Consider the following 20,690-nt stretch of genomic DNA (forward strand, 5'->3'; position numbering starts at 1 on the left):
CTTTAAAATGTATGTCACATGCAGTAGATCCTAAATCTGACCATATTCTAAGGCAGTGTTTCTCAACCTTGGCAACTTTTAAGACAGGTGGACTTCAACTCCCAGAATTCCCCAGCCAGGTGTTCTTGTGTCACGAAATAACTGATTTATAGGGCTAATTATATAATGAAGTTTAATGACTAGATCTTTCTGGTGATGATGTAGAATTAATTCAATTGTCAAGACTGGGCTATAGACAGGAATCTAAAATAAGGAAGAAGCCAGGCAATTATCCAAAATATAACCCAGATTCAAAGGAGAAACTGGGATGCATTAATATGAAAAATTAAGAAACAGCAGAAGGTACTTGATAGAAAATAATTTACAATTTTGAGGTTAAGTTATATTTTACTCTTTTTATGGGTCTATTGTAAATTGCCTTGATCATTCTTGGAGTGGAAGAGTGATTCTAAAATGGAGAATGACATTTTTGTTTTGAGTGTTTGGTTGGGTAAAAAGAAAACAGAGGGAGGAACTGCACCCAAAAATTTACCTTTTAGGTGCAAAGCACAAACTCTTGGCCCAGGCACTTCTCATTTTAGGCATTAGAATTTAGACTTGTCCAGAAAAAAGGGATATCCCTCTTGTACCCTTTGTCATTCCTACCTGGTAGTTCAAAGTATGCTATCTTTCACTTTGAATTCTACGAAATGTTTCTTTTAGGTTTCCATGGCCCACGGAATACAGAATTTGATTAATGCTATAAGAATGATTCATAGTGTTTCAAGATACTATAATACTTCTGAAAAAATGACATCTCTTTTTATTAAAGTAAGTGCTTTTAATCAATGGACTGGAAAGTGTTCTGTGCATAAGTATTTACAAGCCTCAATGTTGACTATAGTTTTCTAATATATACATTTCAATATTTTACACCTGCTGGGAAGTATATCATGAAACAACAACATGTATTGCAAGAATTGATATACATATTCACTCTAAATGGCCAAAGGGCCATATGAAAGTTACACCAAGTTGCCTCAACATGGCACCTGGGGTTGCCCAAGTACCAGCAGACATTATTTCCCTTGGCTCCAACCAACCTTCCTTCCTATTTGATGTTTTACATTTTAATTTTAAATTATATTTTAAAACATTTAATTTTTAAAAAGTGGCATTTTTCAAAGCAAAAAACCTCACAGCCCCAGTGGGCAAAATAAACATTATTGAAAAGGAAAAATGATGAGTGCTACCCACTCCTCTCTTTGGAAGTGAGGACAAAGGGAAGGGGGGAGGACAGGGAGGTAAACCAGGGAGAGTTTCCTGGGAGTTAGAGGAGTGGCAGGTAGCATTCTAGGAGATCAGTAGCAGGCTATGTTTCCCGCATGGCAGCCATTTTGTGTACGCGCAAGGAATGTCCCCCCCCCATAGCAGCCATTTCTCAAGAGCACCCACATGTTCTCAAAACTCCAAATGTACTCACTAGCCCAAAAGATTGGAGATCCCTAGTTACACTTGTGCGCACATGCACACATAGTATATTTACTTGTGGAACAAGTGCCAGACTTGATGCAAGGAAAAAGTAGCCTCACATTGCAGAACATGTATCTTTGTTTACCATGTCATCAAATGCAGAGACTAGTTCAGATTCAGACCTAAGTCTATGAGTATGATTTTAAAGTTTTCAAGCCCTCTCTTCTTTTTTCTTTAGTATGCATAGAATAAAAAAAAAAATTTTAAATGTTGATTTTAAATTATATAGAGTTCTTGTGATAATCTCAGGAATAACATGATGGTTTAAGAACAAGATGGAATCTAAGACTCTGGTCTGATCCAAGCTTGTTTTCACTACCTTGAAAAAGAAAGAAGGCAGAAAAAATGTACAAGACCAAGGCACTTGTAGGAATAGTTTCTTTTTAATTCTGAACTGAATCACTAAGTGCCGACAATGAGCAGTTGCTGTAAAACTATGACATTCATTTTTTTCCCATTAATGGGAGAGCCCATCTAAATAACTAGCATTCCTTTATACACAAGGCTGTGGAAATGTTCAAAAGGCTGCACTCTGATGTAAAAGGCATTTGCCAATCAATATTATAGTACTATCATGCTCAGATTTTATCTCTTTTAACGTAATTATATGTTTTTTTTTCCTTTTTGAAAATACAATAGGTTACAAATCAGATGGTCACAGCATGTAAAGCATATATTACCGATGGAGGATTTAGCCGTGTATGGGAACAGGATACACCAACAGTAATTCAGAAAATTAAGGTTTGTTAGGAATGTCATATATATTTTCTGCGGTATTGCTTCTGCTTCATACTGAATCCCTGCATTGGGATTATCATGATGCATTACCGATATAAAACAAGATTTTGGTTTTCATGTTAGATAACTTATTATTGTGAACTCTCATTAGTGTTATTAGCAAAATCATGCAATGCCATAATTTACCTGATTGTATATTAAAAACAATTCCAATCCTTCTTAGTAGAGTTTGCTGCTTAATTAGGCCTCAGGAGATTTACCCCAGCATAGCACTTCATGGGTAGTCTTTATGCTTGGAAATTAAAAGAAATCAATTTTGAATTGTTACAAAATAGTAAGCATCTTGTCAATATTTTCTCTTAATTAGCAAGAAATTATTAGCAATAAGTATAGGAACCTTATTATGTATGCTAAGAAAAAATGATCTTCAAAAGCTTCTGCTTGCTCCTATGATCAAAAATAGAATTAGATTTCTTCATACTTCAGTCAACAGCCATTAAACTGGATAAAATATTAATTATGAAGATACAAACCCAAAAGCAAGTTTTAATTGGGGAAGCTATCAATCTTGTAAAAGAACTATAAATGGTGGGCTTTTTTCGTACAGTAAATTATCATACACAGAAGATTTATTGAGTTTATATCCACTCTAGTCATAAGGCTTATACCTCTAAGCAATCTTACTAATTACTCTCTGATAGTTATAGCTACATGTTGTTTTTTATTTTTATTTTTTACATTTTAGGACTGTATTTTTCTGTTTAAAGAATATCAGAAAAGTTTTCATAAAACAAGAAAACAAATTTTGGAGACTTCAGGGGAGAAGACATTTGAAGTATCTGAGATGTACATTTTTGGCAAATTTGAAGCTTTCTGTAAAAGGCTAGAAAAAGTAAGTGCTACTTAGAAAAAACCTCAATCATTTGCCTAACTTGCCCTTACTTCTCATTGTGGTTTCAGCTGTAACATTTCAGACTGACATAAAGATTCATGACTGAAAGGTTTTGCCTCTTAAATGTGGAGCTTCTTTGGTATGGCATAGCAGAAAGCCATGTATTAGCATCCTGATTTATTCCAAACAAGGACTTAGCGCAGCAACTGCAAGTTATGGATAGAGATAGGCATCAACAATCAGATTTGGTTTGGGCCCAACTGGTGATTCAGAATACAGCTCAGTTCAACTCGGACTGAATTAAAATCTTTCGTATTTGTAATTCAGTAACCCAATGGGTGAATAAATGGCTAGGAATGGAAACAGAAGGATTTCAGGAAAAGAATGAGAAAGTCAGAACAGGGATAGATTAGAAAAATGAGAACTTGTAGGAAGAAGGATAAGGAATTAGTAAGGTTAAAAAGAAATAACTCATCCATCACACATGACTCTTCACTTAAGAAACCATTAGGCAGACAATAAAGCATAATGTGAGACTGAATAAACTTCATTAAATCCTTGTTCACTTCTGGACATTTCAGAAGTTCACCTTTGTCTCAAGGAGCACAGAATACATTTGAACTGGCTTGGTTCTGTTTAGAATATGACTAAATTCAGTGCATATTACAAGTTGGGTACCAAGCAAACCTCAACCTGCTGTGAACTGTCCAGAGTCACTTAGATGAGAAGGGTGGTGATACAAATTGAATTATTATTATTATTATTATTATTATTATTATTATTATTATTATTATTATTATTGATGATGATGATGATGATGATAACAATAACTTTGAGAAGCTGGTTTAAGATAAAATATGACAACAGTTGTCAATCATAGATTACTTATGTCAGTCCAGTTCTATATTTTCTAATTGCTGTGGTTGAAAAATAAAGTTGCTGTGGTTGAAGAAGATCTTTTTAAAATATAGAGTCATCTTAGGTGTATTAACAGTATAGTAATAGGTCAGTTTTTTGTTTGATGTTTGATGGTTGTTTGGGAAGTCTTTTCATTTAAGGAAAATAGAATATTAAAAGAAGCTATAATTAATACTTGAAAAGACAACCTTTTCTTTTTAATTTTAGATAACAGAGATGATAACCATTGTTCAGACTTTTTCTGCACTGAATATGTCTACCATTGAAGGAATAGATATTATGGCAATTAAGTTCAAAAATATCTACCAAAGTGTTCAAAAGAAGAAGTATGATATCCTTGACCCACGGAAAACAGAATTTGATGTAGATTTTGCAGATTTCATGACAAAAATTGAAAATTTAGAGGTAAGTCACATAAGTATCTCTAATTCAGATATGAAAAATGCTACTAATTCACATTGGTTTAAGGACAGGCTGTGAAGTTGAGATTTCCTTGGTCGCCCTGCTTTATGATCAGTACTTGAAGAGGGACAGAGGGAGTATGACTATAGATCCCATATACTGTATGTCTCAGCAGCTTTCAGTACCATTGAATATTAGCATCCTTTTCAGAGGCCTCATGGAATTGGATTTGAGAGCACTGCTTCACAGTGATTCTATTCCTACCTGTCAGGACAGTTCTGGATGGTGTTGTCTGAGGACTACTACTGCACAAAGAGAAGGTGAAATGTGTGGTCCTTTATGTTGTCCCCAATGCTTTTTAATATGTACATGAAGCCATTGGGACAGATCATCAAGAGATTTGGAGCAAAGTATTAACAATATGCTGATGACTCTTGAGTCTATTTCTCCATGCCAACGTCATCAAGCAATGGCATGAATCCCTTAAATGTTTGCTTATGGACAATAATCAGTTTAATGGAAAATAAATTGAAATTGAATCCAGATAAAATGAAAATACTAATTATGGAAGATCATAATTCTAGTTTGTGATACAGTAGTCTGTTCTGGATGGAGTCACATTCTCCCAGAAAGAAAGGGTATGTAGACCATATACAGTATCTAAGCAGGAGATTGCTAAGATTTGAGTGGTTATGAGAAGGACTTCCCCATCCAGGAAAGGTCATAATTTGCACCTGTAATGAATCTCTGCAAAGACCAACCTGGCCCTCAGGTTTCTTGGATAGTAGCTTCTGTTTCAGAATCAGATTCTGGATAATACATGCTCCAGCACAATCCTGGTGTTTTCTCAGATGCTCATGTAACATGGATGTTCCCTACCTGGAATCATATCCAGCCTTCCTCTGCTTCTCTTAATAGTGAAATATTTATTTTATTATTTATTTATTTATTTATTTGACTTGTCCCCGCCCATCTCCCCACAACGGGGGACTCTGGGCAGCTTACAACAAACTAAAATCAGAAATACAATTAAAAATTATAAAAACCAGACATTACAAAAATAAAAAAGCTAAAAAATCCAAGAGGCCGATACGGGCCACACCAGGCCGCTAAGGGGCCAGCCAACCCCATTTCTGATATCCTCCCTCCCCACCCCAGGCCAGATGGCAGAGCCAGGTCTTCAAATCCCTCCGAAAGGCCTGGAGTGAGGGGGCCTGTCTCACCTCCAGGGGCAAGATGTTCCAAAGGGCGGGGGCTACAGCAGAGAAGGCCTGCCTTCTGGACCCCGCTAATCGAAGTTCTTTTACCGTGGGGATCCGGAGCATGCCCTCTCTGTGAGATCAGGTGGGACAGGTTGAGATCGTGGGGGCGAGGCGGTCCTTCAGGTAACCTGGCCCCATGCCATGTAGGGCTTTAAAGGTGATAACCAACACCTTGAATTGGACCCGGAAGCAAAATGGTACCCAATGCAGCTCACGGAGCAGAGGTGTTATATGGGTTCTTCTTCGGGCCCCAAAAATTGCTCGTGCGGCCGCATTCTGGACCAGCTGAAGCTTCTGGATATTCTTCAAGGGTAGCCCCATGTAGAGTGCATTGCAGTAGTCTATCTGGGAGATAACAAGGGCATGAGTGACTGTTCGCAGGGCATCCCGATCCAGGAAAGGGCGTAACTGGTGCACAACCCGAAGCTGTGCAAAAGCCCTCCTGGCCATGGCTGCCACCTGCTCTTCGAGCAGGAGCCGTGAGTCCAGGAGGACCCCCAAATTATGCACTGGGTTTGTCTGGGGCAGTGCTACCCCATCCAGGACCAACGATGACAACGTCCTGGATACAGAGGAGCCATTAACCCACAGCCACTCCGTCTTGCCAGGGTTCAGCTGGAGCCTGTTGTTCCCCATCCAGACCCTCACAGCCTCCAGGCACCGCGAGAGGGCGGTCACGGCATCACTTACCTCACCAGGGATGGAGATATATAGTTGAGTATCATCAGCATACTGATGGTACCTCATCCCACGATGACGGATGATCTCACCGAGCGGTTTCATATAGATGTTGAAAAGGAGCGGGGAGAGAACCGAACCCTGCGGCACCCCACAAAGAAGGGGCCGAGGATGGGACCTCTCGCTCCCTATCACCACGGATTGGGATCAGCCCTGGAGAAAGGAGGTGAACCAGCACAAAACTGTGCCGCCCACCCCCATATCCCTGAGCCGTCCCAATAGGATACCATGGTCGACGGTATCGAATATTATTGGCAAGGGCATGCATATGCGATGGCCTAATTTTGATGGTGTTGATATTTCACTGTTTGTCACTGAGTATGTCTGTCTATCTCACTTATTTGTTCTTCCAAGCCCCATCTTCTGTCTACTTCTCAACAGATCTCCATCTTGTTGTAAGGCATTCACAGAATATGTTCTGACCCAGCTGTTTCTTGAGCTGACCCTCCTCAACAATGACTGTAGGAATGTGTCTGATATAAGGTTGCCGATCCTGTGTGTTTCCAGTGAGTGGGAAGTTCTTCCATAAGTTGTAGTATACTGTTTTGCTACAGTATCTTTTGCAGCTTTCCCAACTCTACAACTTTTTTGAAGTATGGTGAAGTGTACCCAGTATCCCAACGGTGGTCATATTATAGATTTGCAAAAAGCCATTACTGTGCTGCTAGTTGTATATTCAGTTCTCTTTTTTAGCATTCCCAACATGGAGCTTGCTTTGTTCATAGCTATATAATACATTGTTTTCAGCTGTTGGGCAGTTCCTGGCTGATTGTGTCTGGGTTTGGAAGCTAAACAGAATCAGTTATGTTTAATGATTCCAAGGAATGTAAGCTAAGCTGGGAAGTCAAAAAACTATCCCAGAAGGAAGCAACGACAAACCATTTCTGCATTGCAGAGATGCACCCGTGAAGTCACCAGGGGTCAAGCTCTACTCCAAGGAGACATCATTTTATTATGTGTACTGTATTGACCATTCAGCTGAGCTCTTCACTTCAGCTCCTACAACCTTTTCCTAGCTAGACTCCAACATTCAAACCCCATCAGTATATATGTGAAGTAAATACCCTTTTCAGTATATATGTGTAGTAAATACCTTTTTACTTCAGTGAGTAACATTTGCACCTTGCTTACATTGAACTCTATCTTTCAAATACTTTGGACACATTCTGAGATTGTCTTATTTTGTTCTAATCACCCCAAATAATTAGGGGTCATCAGCAACCCTGACCACTTAATTGCTCATTCTGAACTTCAAACCATTGAAAAGCAAGTTAAAATCATCTGTCACAGATACCCATTTTACCCACTCCAGTGTGGGAACTGTCAATTCCTATACCATGTTTCCTGATTTTTAAATAGGAATTATCCATAATAGGACTTTTTCTCTTATTCCACAATTCTAATTATATTTAGGAATCTTTGTGAAAACCATTTTAAAGTCCAAGTAAGCATTCCTTCCCAGCTGTATGCATTTTGTTGATACTTTAAAAGAATTATAAAAGATAATAATATAGATTTTTATTTATTAAAGCCTCCTTCTACAGACTTGATAATTTTATTTTCTGTTACCAGCAACAGATACTAAGCTAATTATCTTTAATTTCCTGGATCATTCCTGTATCCCTTTTTTAGGAAAGTAAAATTGCCTACTTTCCAATGTTACATATTATTGTTAAACGGTTAACAATTTTACATTTGAGTTCTTTATCATCTGGAACCAGTGATTTATTTGTTTTCAGTCTCTCAGTATGGCCTGGAATGGAAATTCTTGTCACCTCTATTTACCTCAATTTCTTCTTTCCTAAAAATATTACTTTAGGTGCAGAAATGTGTTTATATTCTGCAGCTGTCTTCCTGTCTTGGAAGGAATGTTGATTTCTGAGTTACTAATATTCAGGGTTTTTTTTCTTTTAGGTACAAATACAGACATTTATGGGTGCTTGTTTCGTAAAAATCTTGTCTTCACAGCATGCTCTCCAGTTGCTTCAGAGGTACAGCAAATATTTTAAATTAGAAGTATGCTCTTAAATAAGTATTTCAGTTGGGACAAGATTTAAGTTTATGCCCATTTGAAAGATCACAGGCAGGTGCTGTCTCTTTTGTTGGTGGATCTAGGAAAGGCAGCCACACATTACCCTGTTTCCCATTTTGTAGATAGGTAGCACAATAGATTATATCCCTTCAGCTGAAGCAAATTAGATAATTCTTTTACAAATTATATGTAGTAGAAAAGCACTAGGCATTGTCCCATAAGACTTGGAGTAACATATAATAATGCAGTTGCAATCTAAGCAAATTTAACAATAGGATGTGGCTCCCATTGAATTAATATTCACAATAACAAATTATTAGAGGCTGCTTCAGCTAAGTATGGGAAACATATAGAGTTGAATGGAGATACCCATCTCCAGATAGGTATCTAGCCTATGAACACAGGCTAGAGAATCACCATTGTCTATAAATTCCTAGATTGTGTTAATTTCAAGTCTGAATTGTTGGTCTCCTTCTAGAACTAGCACCAAAAAAAGATGTCCTTTTCATCATAGGGGATTGGAATGCTAAAGTAGGAAGTCAAGGAGTAATCGGAATAACAGGCAAGTTTGGCCTTGGAGTACAAAATGAAGCAGGGCAAAGGCTAATAGAGTTCTGTCAAGAGAACAAGCTAGTCATAGCAAACACTCTTTTCCAACAACACAAGAGACGACTCTACACATGGACATCACCAGATGATCAATACCGAAACCAGATTGATTACATACTTGCAGCCAAAGATGGAGAAGCTCTATACAGATAGCAAAAACAAGACCAGGAGCTGACTGTGGCTCAGATCATGAGCTTCTTACTGCAAAATTTAGGCTTAAATTGAAGAAAGTAGGGAAAACCACTAGACCACTCAGGTATGACTTAGATCATATTCCTTGTGAGTACACAGTGAAGGTGATGAATAGATTTAGAGGATTAGATTTGGTAGACAGAGTGCCTGAAGAACTATGGACAGAGGTCTGTAACATTGTACAGGAGGCAGCAACTAAAACCATCCCAAGGAAAAAGAAATGCAAGAGAGCAAAATGGCTGTCTGATGAGGCTTTACAAATAGCTGTGGAAAGAAGGAATGTGAAAAGCAAGGGTGAAAGGGAAAGATATAAGCAACTGAATGAAGATTTCCAGAGAATAGCAAGGAGAGATAAGAGGGCCTTCTTAAATGAACAGTGCAAAGAAATTGAGGAAAACAATAGAATGGGGAAGACTAGAGATCTCTTCAAGAAAATTGGAGATATCAAAGGAACGTTTAGTGCAAAGATGGGCATGATAAAGGACAAAAAAGGCAGGGACCTGACAGAAGCAGAAGAGATTAAGAAGAGGTGGCAAGAATACACAGAAGAACTATACAAGAAAGATCTTAATGTCCCTGAGGTCCATGCTGGTGTGGTCACTGACCTTGAGCCAGACATCCTAGAGAGTGAAGTCAAGTGGGCCTTAGGAAGCATTGCTAACAACAAAGCTAGTGGAGATGACAGTATTCCAGCTGAGTTATTTAAAATACTAAAAGATGATGCTGTTAAAGTGCTGCACTCAATATGCCAGCAAGTTTGGAAAACGCAACAGTGGCCATGGGATTGGAAAAGGTCAGTTTACCTTCCAATTCCAAAGAAGGGCAATGCCAAAGAATGCTCAAACTATCGCACAATTGCACTCATTTCACATGCTAGCAAGGTTATGCTCAAAATCCTACAAGCTAGGCTTCAGCAGTACGTGAACCGAGAACTACCAGATGTACAAGCTGGGTTTCAAAGAGGCAGAGGAACTAGAGATCAAATTGCCAACATTCACTGGATCATGGAGAAAGCACGAGAGTTCCAGAAAAATATCTACTTCTGCTTCATTGACTATGCAAAAGCTTTTGATTGTGTGGATCACAACAAACTATGGCAAATTCTTAAAGAGATGGGGGTACCAGACCATCTTATGTGTCTCCTGAGGAATCTGTATGCGGGCCAAGAAGCAACAGTTAGAACCGGTCATGGAACAACCGATTGGTTCAAAATAGGGAAAGGAGTACGACAAGGCTGTATACTGTCACCCTGCTTATTTAACCTATATGCAGAGTACATCATGAGAAATGCCAGGCTGGAAGAATCACAAGCCGGAATTAAGATTGCAGGGAGAATCACCAATAACCTCAGATATGCAGATGATGCCACCCTAATGGCAGAAAGTGAAGAAGAACTAAAGAGCCTCTTGATGAGGGTGAAAGAGGAGAGTGCGAAAGCTGGCTTGAAACTCAACATTAAAAAAACTAAGATCATGGCATCTGGACCCATCAATTCCTGGCAAATAGAAGGGGTAGAAATGGAAGCAGTAACAAACTTCATTTATTTGGGCTCCAAGATCACCGCAGACGGAGACTGCAGCCATGAAATTAAAAGACGCTTGCTCCTTGGGAGGAAAGCTATGGCAAACCTAGATAGCATATTAAAAAGCAGAGACGTCACCTTGCCGACAAAGATCCGCATAGTCAAAGCTATGGTTTTCCCAGTAGTAATGTATGGCTGTGAGAGCTGGACCATAAAGAAGGCTGAGCGCCGAAGAATTGATGCCTTTGAACTGTGGTGCTGGAGAAGACTCTTAAGAGTCCCCTGGACTGCTAGGAGGTCAAACCAGTCAATCTTAAAGGAAATCAACCCTGATTGCTCATTGGAAGGATTGATAATGAAGCTCAAGCTCAGATACTTTGGTCACCTAATGCGAAGAAAGGACTCTTTGGAAAAGACCCTGATGCTGGGAAAGATTGAAGGCAAAAGGAGAAGGGGACGGCAGAGGATGAGATGGTTAGATAGCATCACTGAAGCAATGAGCATGAAACTGAGCAAACTCAGGGAGGCAGTGAAGGACAGGAAGGCCTGGCGCAATATGGTTCATGGGGTCACGAAGAGTCGGACACGACTTAACGACTGAACCACAACAATTTTGGTATTCTCATATCCTATGTTTTGAATCATTTTAAATAAGAAACCTTAGTTTCAGTTTTATCCTGTTAACAGTATCATATTCTATACATTTATATATTTGAATATAAACTCTATAGGTTTCAGAAACTGGACATGCCATGTCTTCAGAATGAAATCGCACATACAATTGGACGTATTCTTCAGCACTATGTTGCCGAACTTGAAGCAACTAAGAAGGTATTTATTGTGTTTATATTGAACAGAATCTGTACATTTGAACAGGTTCACTTGTTGGAAGAATCAGTTTTAAGTGATAATTTTATGGAAATTAATTTTCATCTATACAGGCAAATTTTAATAAGTCATGTGGGGCTGTAATACACATAAGTTTTTTTCTTTGACAGTGTTTTATGCAAAGAGCATCTACATGGGAGAGAAGAAGTAATTCAACATTAATATAAATAAATGATAAAGAAAAAAGAAGAAAACTTTAAATATGAAATATGAACATTCTGTGTATAAACAAATGGTAGATTTGTTTTTAAAATTGTAAACTACATTGCACATATCTTAAAAAAAAAACATTAAACAGGTTGTCCTCACTTAACAATGGCAATTGGGACTGGAATTTCTGTTGCTAACCAACACAGTCGTAAAGTGCAACATCACTCAACTGCGCCACTTACCGATGGAAATTCTGGCACTTCTGGCTGCCATAATTAAACAAAACACCATGGGTCATTAAGCAAGGATGTCATGTGATCACCATTTGTCACTACCTACTGGCTTCTCCTATAAGACTTTGCTTATAGGAAACTGGCAAAAAAAGTTGCAAACAGTGATCACATGACCATGGGGATGCTGCGACAGCCATAAATACAAGGACCAGTTATAACTATCACTCATTCAACACCGTTGTAAGTTTGAACAGTTGCTGAACGAGTGGTCCTTAAATGAGGACAACCTGTAGATGCTTTGGCTATTTGTACAGTTATTTAAAGACAAAAATAGTTAAAAGGATAATAATGAATCACCTAATTTGTTTTCAGATAGTTCAGTACCAGTAATGAGATCTAAAACTGTGAATTCAATAGAAGAGGCAGAGAAACACTGAAACATCTATTGTGTATATTATAGATGTTAATTTCATGTTACCTACTTCAGAAATGTTGGTATGCCAGTTGGGCTGATTAGCATTAAAAGGATTATAAATCAGAGAAACAGCAGGAAAGGAGAACAAATGGAATGTTATTCACTTTCAAAGCTATCCATAATGTAGAAACAGGGAGTTAAGGTGGCTTTTCATTCTCATAGTTATTAGCATGTAAATTAGCTCTAATAAGTGTTTCACTTGCAACCTCCCCTTTCTCTCCTTTTTATTCCATTACTGAAAATTGTATCTAATTGGTCTGCAACAACTAAAATGGTCTAATTCGACCTCTTCCAACCTGGTGCTCTCTATTTGCATTGTAGTTGGCTACGCTTGCTGGAAATGCTTGCAAATATTACCTCTGGAGCACATCAGACTGTAGAAGGTTGGTCTAGACCAGTGTTTCTCACCCTTGGCAACTTTAAGATGTGTGGACTTCAACTCCCAGGAATCTGAATTCTGGGAATTGAAGTCCACACATTTTAAAGTTGCCAAGGGTGAGAAACACTGGTCTAGTCCATTGCATGTTTTCCTGTGCAATTCCAGATCCTTCTGGAGTGTCACATAACTCAAGTATTAAAGGCATTCCCATTTGACACTTGACTTTGTTTCATCACAGCTTTATCAGGTACAAAAGGATAACCCTCCCCTGGCTCGAAACATGCCACCAGTAGCAGGAAAAATACTGTGGGTGAGACAACTCTTCAGGCGTATAAGTGAGCCAATCAACTATTTTTATGTAAGTTTGTCATGACCACCTATTGGTAAACAACAGAAGGCTGACACATGATAAACAAAATATATTCCATAGTCCAGTGGGGAGAGCACACTACTGCTTGTTACCATCTTGTTTCACCAGAACTTGAAAATCTTCCAATAGTAGTGCTGCTGGCTACGAATTTGGGTGAAGTGATTTAGAATAGCCTGTAGATGGCACTGTTTAGTTGTTTTGAAAACAATATCGCTGCTATGTAGTTTCCACTCACAAATATATTTGGACAGTAGTACCCTATTTTTTTTTTTTTTTTTTGTCTGCGCTCAGTCATTGCTGACCCTGCAGTGACTGCTTGGACGAGTCCTTGCAGTTTTCAAGGTAACTGTTTTTCGGAAGTGGTTTGCCAGAGCCTCCTTCCTAGGGCAGAGCCCAGCTGGCGAGCGCAGGAGGTGGGGTTTCCGTTGCTTCACGCCCTTTTCGGGCGCGTGCGGTTTTTCGCGCTTACCGGCAACTGCTCCCGACTCCTTTTTTGCAAGGCGCTGCCAGCATTTTTCCTCCCACCGGAGTGAGAGTCCCCATTTATCTACTCACGTGAGTTTTCGACCTGTTGGGTTGACAGGAACTGGGGAGGAAACAGGAGCTCACCCTGTTTAACGCGAAGGCTGGACTCGAACCGCTGAAGCGTCGACCATTTCTGGCCGGCAACTTTCAGCGTCATTAAGCCGCTGCGCCACCGCGTCCCCCAGTACCCTATTAGCCATGGTCCTTAAGTTGTAGCTGCGAGAAAACCTCAATAAACTGATGTAGGCATGTGTTTGTTTGTGTGTGTGTGTGTGTTTTCCTTTTTGTCTGCAGAGATTCACTTTTGTCAGGCATCTCTTCAGACAGCCAAGCCCAATAGATTTAAGTAATGTTTAAGATGGTGCTAATAAAATATGGAATTGGAAGTTTAGAAATTGTTAGAAATGCTTCATTGTGAATGGTGGTGGTTGTTTTTACCCCCAAACTATTTGTCATTAAGAAAATTATTTGAATGTGGAAAGAGGCATGTCAAGTAGGAAAGACTGCTATTCTCACGTAGATATGGATTTTTTTTCTTCTTAAACTGGGATAATAAATTGCATTGGCTATGCAACAAAACATTGCTGAATATTTTCACCCCTCAATAAAGGCTTCTTTTCAGAGTTCCAGCTAGTTAGGTAGTCATGCCTTCTAGTAGTCATGCAATAAACAGCGAGAAGCCAATAGAGGCGAATGTGTGTAGCTCAGGGTTGAACTGTGGAGCCCTTGGGGTTCTCTGAGCGTGGTTCTTTTCTTGCAAATGTTTCATTACCCGACTAGGTAACAATTTCAGTGCTAAAATGGGATGGGGTTTGTTCTCTATTTATATACTGTGGCATGCCTTGCCAGTGCTAGTGGGGGTGGGGGTTTTGTTTTGCTCCTCTGGTAGTTCCTTGATTAGCATATGCTAATTAATCACCTAGCCAGGTAATGAAACGTTTGCAAGAAAAGAACCAAGCTCAGAGAACTCCAAGGACTCCACAGCGAGAAGCTCCAGCGAGCCAGCTTTGTTCTATTACTTCCCTAAGCCAACAAGTTCTACATTTCCTACAGTTCTGTAAAAACTTGTTTCAGAGCAAGGAAGGGAGGAACAATTTTGAATGACCCTGCAGTGCCCATCTCTTTTTGTCTTTAATTGTGCTGAAATGCTGCCATCCCTCAATGCAGCAATTAGTCTTAGAAAATTAGCTCTGATTGACACCAATGGAATCTTTTTTTCCCTCTAATACTAATAGCAAGCTTGGGAAGAATATCATTTCACTGTGATTCTGGCTAAGAAGGAGAAGCTTAAACTTTCCCTCCTTAATGCTATGATCATGCTGAAGACGATCCTTTGCCCTATTATATTACTATAGATTCCACACAGAACCACACATTTCAAAGCAGCCACATAGGCCACTAAGTCCCAATCTGCTATGCAGTGCAAGAATCCAGATTAAAGCAGCTCCAAGAGAGGGCTGTTCCAGCCTCTGCTTCTCATATCCCAAAATGGGGAGCACACCCTCTTTTTCCTAGATAAAGTAATGTGGTCCATCCTGATTCTGGGGACCACATGCTCTCTTTAAACCGACAAAAGCAATCCTAACTATTGATTTGGCTATTACACTATTAACCAATATTTGTATCGGGTCTTAGGTCGCAGAAGACCTGAGACATGCCCCTGCATGATTTTTGTTTTGCTTTGCTTTGTTTTAGTGCAAATTAGAACACCCATGCAACTGACGTTTCATTGGGTTTCCTTAAACCTTCCTCCAGTTCAGAAAGAAGCACTTTTACCCATTGAAAATGTTTATGTGCCTCACTGTTGTGTATTTCTTTGATTTTATGACCAGATATATAAGTTGTGACGCTATTTGTAGTTATACTGAAGAAATGGTGTGAATTACTGGCATATATAAAATATTGACAGGGTTTTTAAAATGCATATGTTGCAAGATTATAGGTAAATTTGAGAGATGGGCATTCTGAATGTATTCAGTAAAAGTAGACATACAGTATTTTATTCACCTACTTTTTAAATATGTAGCTCTTTCATTATCATTATTTTAACAGAAAAATTCAGACATCTTGGCAAGTGTGGAAGGGAAAGGAGTTGTTCGATTATATAATAAAATGTCCTATGTATTGGTGGAGTTTGAGGTACTTTATCATACAGCATGGATGAAAGAGATTACACAGTTGGAGTATGGTAAGCCATTTGATCCATTGCAAATACTATTAAATAATATAATTATTCTGTCTAATTAGTTTGGGGAAATATCTCTAATCACAAAGTTTTGACTTCAGCATTGCAGGTTACCTTGTTGGTACGTCATCCTGAAACTGGAAAGCTACTGGTAAATTTTGATCCCAAAATTTTAGAGATTGTTCGAGAAACAAAATGTATGATAAAAATGGGGCTAGAGGTACCAGAGCAGGCAAAGAGGATAGTCAAAATTGAAGGAGAAGTTAAAACAAACAAATTATGCTTGGAGGTAGGTAAAGAACAAATGTGTTGATTTTTAAAATAATACTTGACTTTATGAGATGTTTAGGTTAAGGAGATTTTGTGACACATGCTGGGCACATGTTAATACAAAAGAAGAAGACAAAGAGAAAAGACAAAAAGGGGCCAAGGCAACACTTTAATTTCAAATTACATTTTGCTGGGGTAGACATGTACTGGCAGGAAAGCAAATTCATTCAACTGACATTTAATTGACAGATGTATATCTACAAATATGTCAGAATAGCTCAGCAGTAACATTCATATCTGAAAACAGAGTTCAAAGCGGGACAGTTAGAAAGCTTGGAGTATAAAATAAAAAGAGACAGAGATTTCAGGAGTGCTATTGGGGAAGAGGTCATTAAACTAGTAGAGGGAAGAGATTTTTCAGGTTTTCAACATATTTGCTTTGATGCTGTAAGGCTTTTCTCATCATGGGATATTTTCATGAGCACCTTACCACTATTCAGAGCAGTTGCAATTTGATGTTGAAAATGATATATCTTGACTAGTTGTAGTCTGTTCATGAATGGACTAGATCTAGCTGAAGCCTGATTCAGCAGACTATAAATTTTAAATCAGTGATGATCTGGCCAAAATAGCACCTGAAATTTATTTATTTCTTTATTTTCAAAATGTATCTAGCCATCTATTTTAAGAACATAACTCTTGAGTAGTGAACAATGCATACAAAGACAATATAAAAATTGAATTAAATTATTAAATTATTAAAATAATACAGTCCAAGAGAAAAACGAGTAAGAACTGAGGCCCCACATACCAAATACCTGGGAAGCTGGGTTTCACAGTAAATTGGGCAGGGGGGGGGGGAATGGAAGACTGAAGGGATTAAGAATATACCTTTCCTGAATCTACATAGAAAAAACAGTGATTCAGGGATCAGCCTAATGTTTTATAGTTAAGTCCAGGCATGATGCTTGTGAAGAGAGAGGAAGGGGGATTCTGAAAAGACCAGGTAGAAAACAGAGCAGCAAAAGAAAGATAAAGAACCATGTGGGCAAACCACCCCTTTAATCCCACCTGGAATTCTCAGGGAATGTGTGGATTTATTGACCATATGCTTGGTGTTTTCATTTTCTGGAAAATTCACTTAAGTGTAGCCACCATATAATAGAATCATAAAGTTGTTAGGGATTGCATAGGTAATGTAGTCCAACCCTCTGCATGGTGTCTCTACACCTTGCAGAGGAAGATCTGCTAAAGTACAATCTCACACTTTAATTTGTTTAATAATACTTTTAAGCTGTAGCCACAGTTTATCTTGATTCTTTTTAAAATAGATTCCTCTTGGTATAATTCACTTTGGAGGAGCTGGGCTTGATTCTCTCTTTGGATTTGATTAATAGGCTGTGTCTCAAGGGTGGGGACTGTGACTTCTTATCAGCTTAGTAATGGAACCTGAACTTAATTCTCCTTTTTCCAATATACTCAAGTGTCCGTGAATCAATTTTCAGGACTACATTCTCCTTTGAGCTGGGTTCCCAAATTGATTCATTCATGTGTCTGTGTGAGGTATTGCTTCATTACAAATATTGTATGGATCCATTTTCTGCACATCTGACCTATATTTCACTTATATTGCAATATATCTATATCAGAGATAGCTGATCTATATTATTATCCTGATTAAATTCACTGTCATTCCTATATTTAGGGAATTTCAAAATGCTTAACTATAAGTGAGATTATTTTATCCCAAGTCATGTTTATGTCACTGTATCTGCTGTGAATTGTGAATGTCATCAGATAATACTTTTTATAAGATCACATACAGTCTGTTGAAACTGTAAAAAAAATTCCTGATTATCTGTTGATAACACTTGCTTTATTCTACACAAAATAAAAATGAATAATTTAGGAATAGCTGATGCATTATTTTTACTTACTGACATGGTGACATTTGTTACTCATTTTCCATTATAAAATAATAGAAATTTTAAGAGGGAAAAGTAAAAGTGCCTTATTTACAGACCTTTCTAAGAATGTGTCATGTGGCAAATCTGTATACCTTGTGGGTGAATTATGTCTGAATCTTCTTAGCTATCTGCCAAGTAGCCTTCTGCCTGAAACATCCTAATCTCTTTGATATGTAGTCTAGCCCAACTACTTTCATACTAAAAAAACCCCAAAAACAAATAATCATTAGAACCTTACTAAGCAATATGGTTAGCAGTTATTTTTTAAAACCTTCATGCTTTTTATACAGAAATCTGCCTATGCTGGAGGCTTTAGGAAATTCATTATATATTTTAATTCCTATTAATATTAATTTAAATCCTGAACATTTACTTTAATTCACAGAACATTCTACACTGCTATGAAAATTTGTGCCAAGAAGTTCCAACGGTCTTTGTTAACTTGATGGCACCTAAAATGAAGAAGGTATATTGAGATATATCTAATACATCTAATTCATGTCTCTGTTACTTTATGTCTTGACAGTTGCAATATGCTTCCCAGGATGCTGCACTGTCTCTTTTACTATGTCATTAATGGTCAAAATGTTATTATCCAGGTTTTAATGTATTCCTTTATTTTTGTACTTTAAATATGTGTGAGTATTGTAGAGGGTCCATTTTGGACAGAAATGTACATATAAATCACAGGAACAGATACTGTTTGCTATGTAAACTATGTGAACAAAGATATCAGGAAGCAACTTAACAAAAAATTTCAGAGAATTGTGAGAAGAAACAGGAAACAGTATTACAACAACATCTGTAAAGACATTGAAAAGAAATGGAAAAGCAAGGAAAGTCAAATTTCTTTTGGCACTTTCAGACCTGCAAGATTGATGTCGGCCTTGCAGGGCAGACCAGACAGGAAACACAACCAGATAAGCTAATTTTACTTTAATGTACAGCTGCATTGACAGAATCTTGCAAGTCTGAAAGTACATTTCACCCCCTGTCTCTTTTATAGCCTGAGAAACTAGGGAGGGTCTCTTCTGAGCCTCTTGCCCTGCCTACTATCCAGCTGCAGGCTATGCTGTCTCTTATCTGACCATTCCCTTGATAGCATCTCTTTACCCAGTCTCCCAAGGTCTTTCCCACATACCATTACACCATGTGATGTCCCTGCAAGAAACTGGATCATCAATTCATTGATCCCTTTCTCATTGAAGCTGTTATCAACTCTGTGACCTACCAAGTCACGCTGCCTACCTCCATCAAAATTCATCCAGTATTCCATTGCTCCCTCCTGGTTCCCACGGCACCTGCAAGTCCACTCTGTTCTTCCACTCTACCTCCACCTCCCATTTCCATTAATGGTGAGCCTGAACATGAGGTTGCTCACATCCTGGACTTTTGGCTACATCAAGGTTGCCTCCAGTACTTTATCGACTGGGAGGGTTACAGGCCTGAGGAACAATCTTGGGAGGATGCTTCACAGGTGCATGCTCCACATTTGGTTCAGTGTTTCCATTTGCACTATCCTCAGAAACCCTGCCTTTTGGAAGGAGCAGGAGGGGCCTGGGGGGCGGATAGTGTCATGGCCCAGAACTCAGACTCAGACTCTGACTCTGAAAAAGGTGCTTCAGCTGAACCTGTGGAGTGTCAGCCTCAGGAGACGCCAAGCTAGGAATCATTTGAGGCTCATCAAACACAGGCACCATCAGAACAGCTGGAGCAATCAGATGATGAGGCATGACCCCCAAACTTCAGGCTCAGCGAGTAGAGAGTAGAGTAGAACAAAGACACTCAGGCTCCTTGCCAAGAAGGGAAGAATATCTTAATTGAAGATACCTGGCTGCAGCCTGATGTAAGAGGCAGCCCTCAACCCATGTTTCTCCATTGAAAACAACCATCTGATTTCCTGCTCTGGCATGTCATTCCTGCGAATCCTGCTTGGGAAATTCTGACCTTGAGCTGGCTGACAAACCTGACTTGGCTGTCTGAACTTCGGACTGGATTTTGACTACTCTTCTTCATTCTTGTGTTGAAAGCAAAACCATCCAGGCAAGTTTTCTTTCCAAGAGATTTTGTTCATTTACATTCCTTCCCTTGTCTATCATTATCTGCTCAGCCCTGAATAAATAGCTATTCTCATCTAGCAACTGTGTGTGTGTGTGTGTGTGTGTGTGTGAGTGTGAGTTTGAGTTTGAGTTTGAAGCCTGAATCAGGACAGATACCATGGTTGATGGTATAGAAGACCGCTGAGAAGTCAAGCAGAGCAAAGATGGATGCACAACCCTCATCCCGTTCCTGCTGAAGATCACCCAAAAGCATGACCAATGCTGTTTCCATCCCATACCCAGGCCTGAATCCTGATTGAAAGGGATCCAGATAATCTGCTTTATCCACGGTCATCTGAAGCTGCTGTGCGACCACATTTTCTACCACTTTC

General features: G+C 38.8%; 1 protein-coding gene across 1 annotated transcript in view; it reads left to right on the top strand.

The window, feature by feature from the left end:
• Positions 1 to 20,690, top strand: part of DNAH8 (dynein axonemal heavy chain 8) — a 155,787-nt gene that overhangs the window by 5,122 nt on the left and 129,975 nt on the right. The window contains exons 6-15 of the mRNA XM_088145411.1: positions 703 to 810; positions 2,152 to 2,253; positions 2,996 to 3,142; positions 4,268 to 4,465; positions 8,377 to 8,453; positions 11,549 to 11,648; positions 13,181 to 13,300; positions 15,890 to 16,025; positions 16,124 to 16,311; positions 18,645 to 18,725. Coding sequence (XP_088001537.1) covers positions 703 to 810; positions 2,152 to 2,253; positions 2,996 to 3,142; positions 4,268 to 4,465; positions 8,377 to 8,453; positions 11,549 to 11,648; positions 13,181 to 13,300; positions 15,890 to 16,025; positions 16,124 to 16,311; positions 18,645 to 18,725 — 1,257 coding nt within the window. The remainder of the gene's footprint in view (positions 1 to 702; positions 811 to 2,151; positions 2,254 to 2,995; positions 3,143 to 4,267; positions 4,466 to 8,376; positions 8,454 to 11,548; positions 11,649 to 13,180; positions 13,301 to 15,889; positions 16,026 to 16,123; positions 16,312 to 18,644; positions 18,726 to 20,690) is intronic.

Source organism: Python bivittatus, unplaced genomic scaffold (assembly GCF_059951505.1).
Source record: "Python bivittatus isolate LINGU-HERP-01145 unplaced genomic scaffold, Pbiv_v1 ctg000020_np1212, whole genome shotgun sequence".
Lineage (NCBI taxonomy): Eukaryota > Metazoa > Chordata > Lepidosauria > Squamata > Pythonidae > Python > Python bivittatus.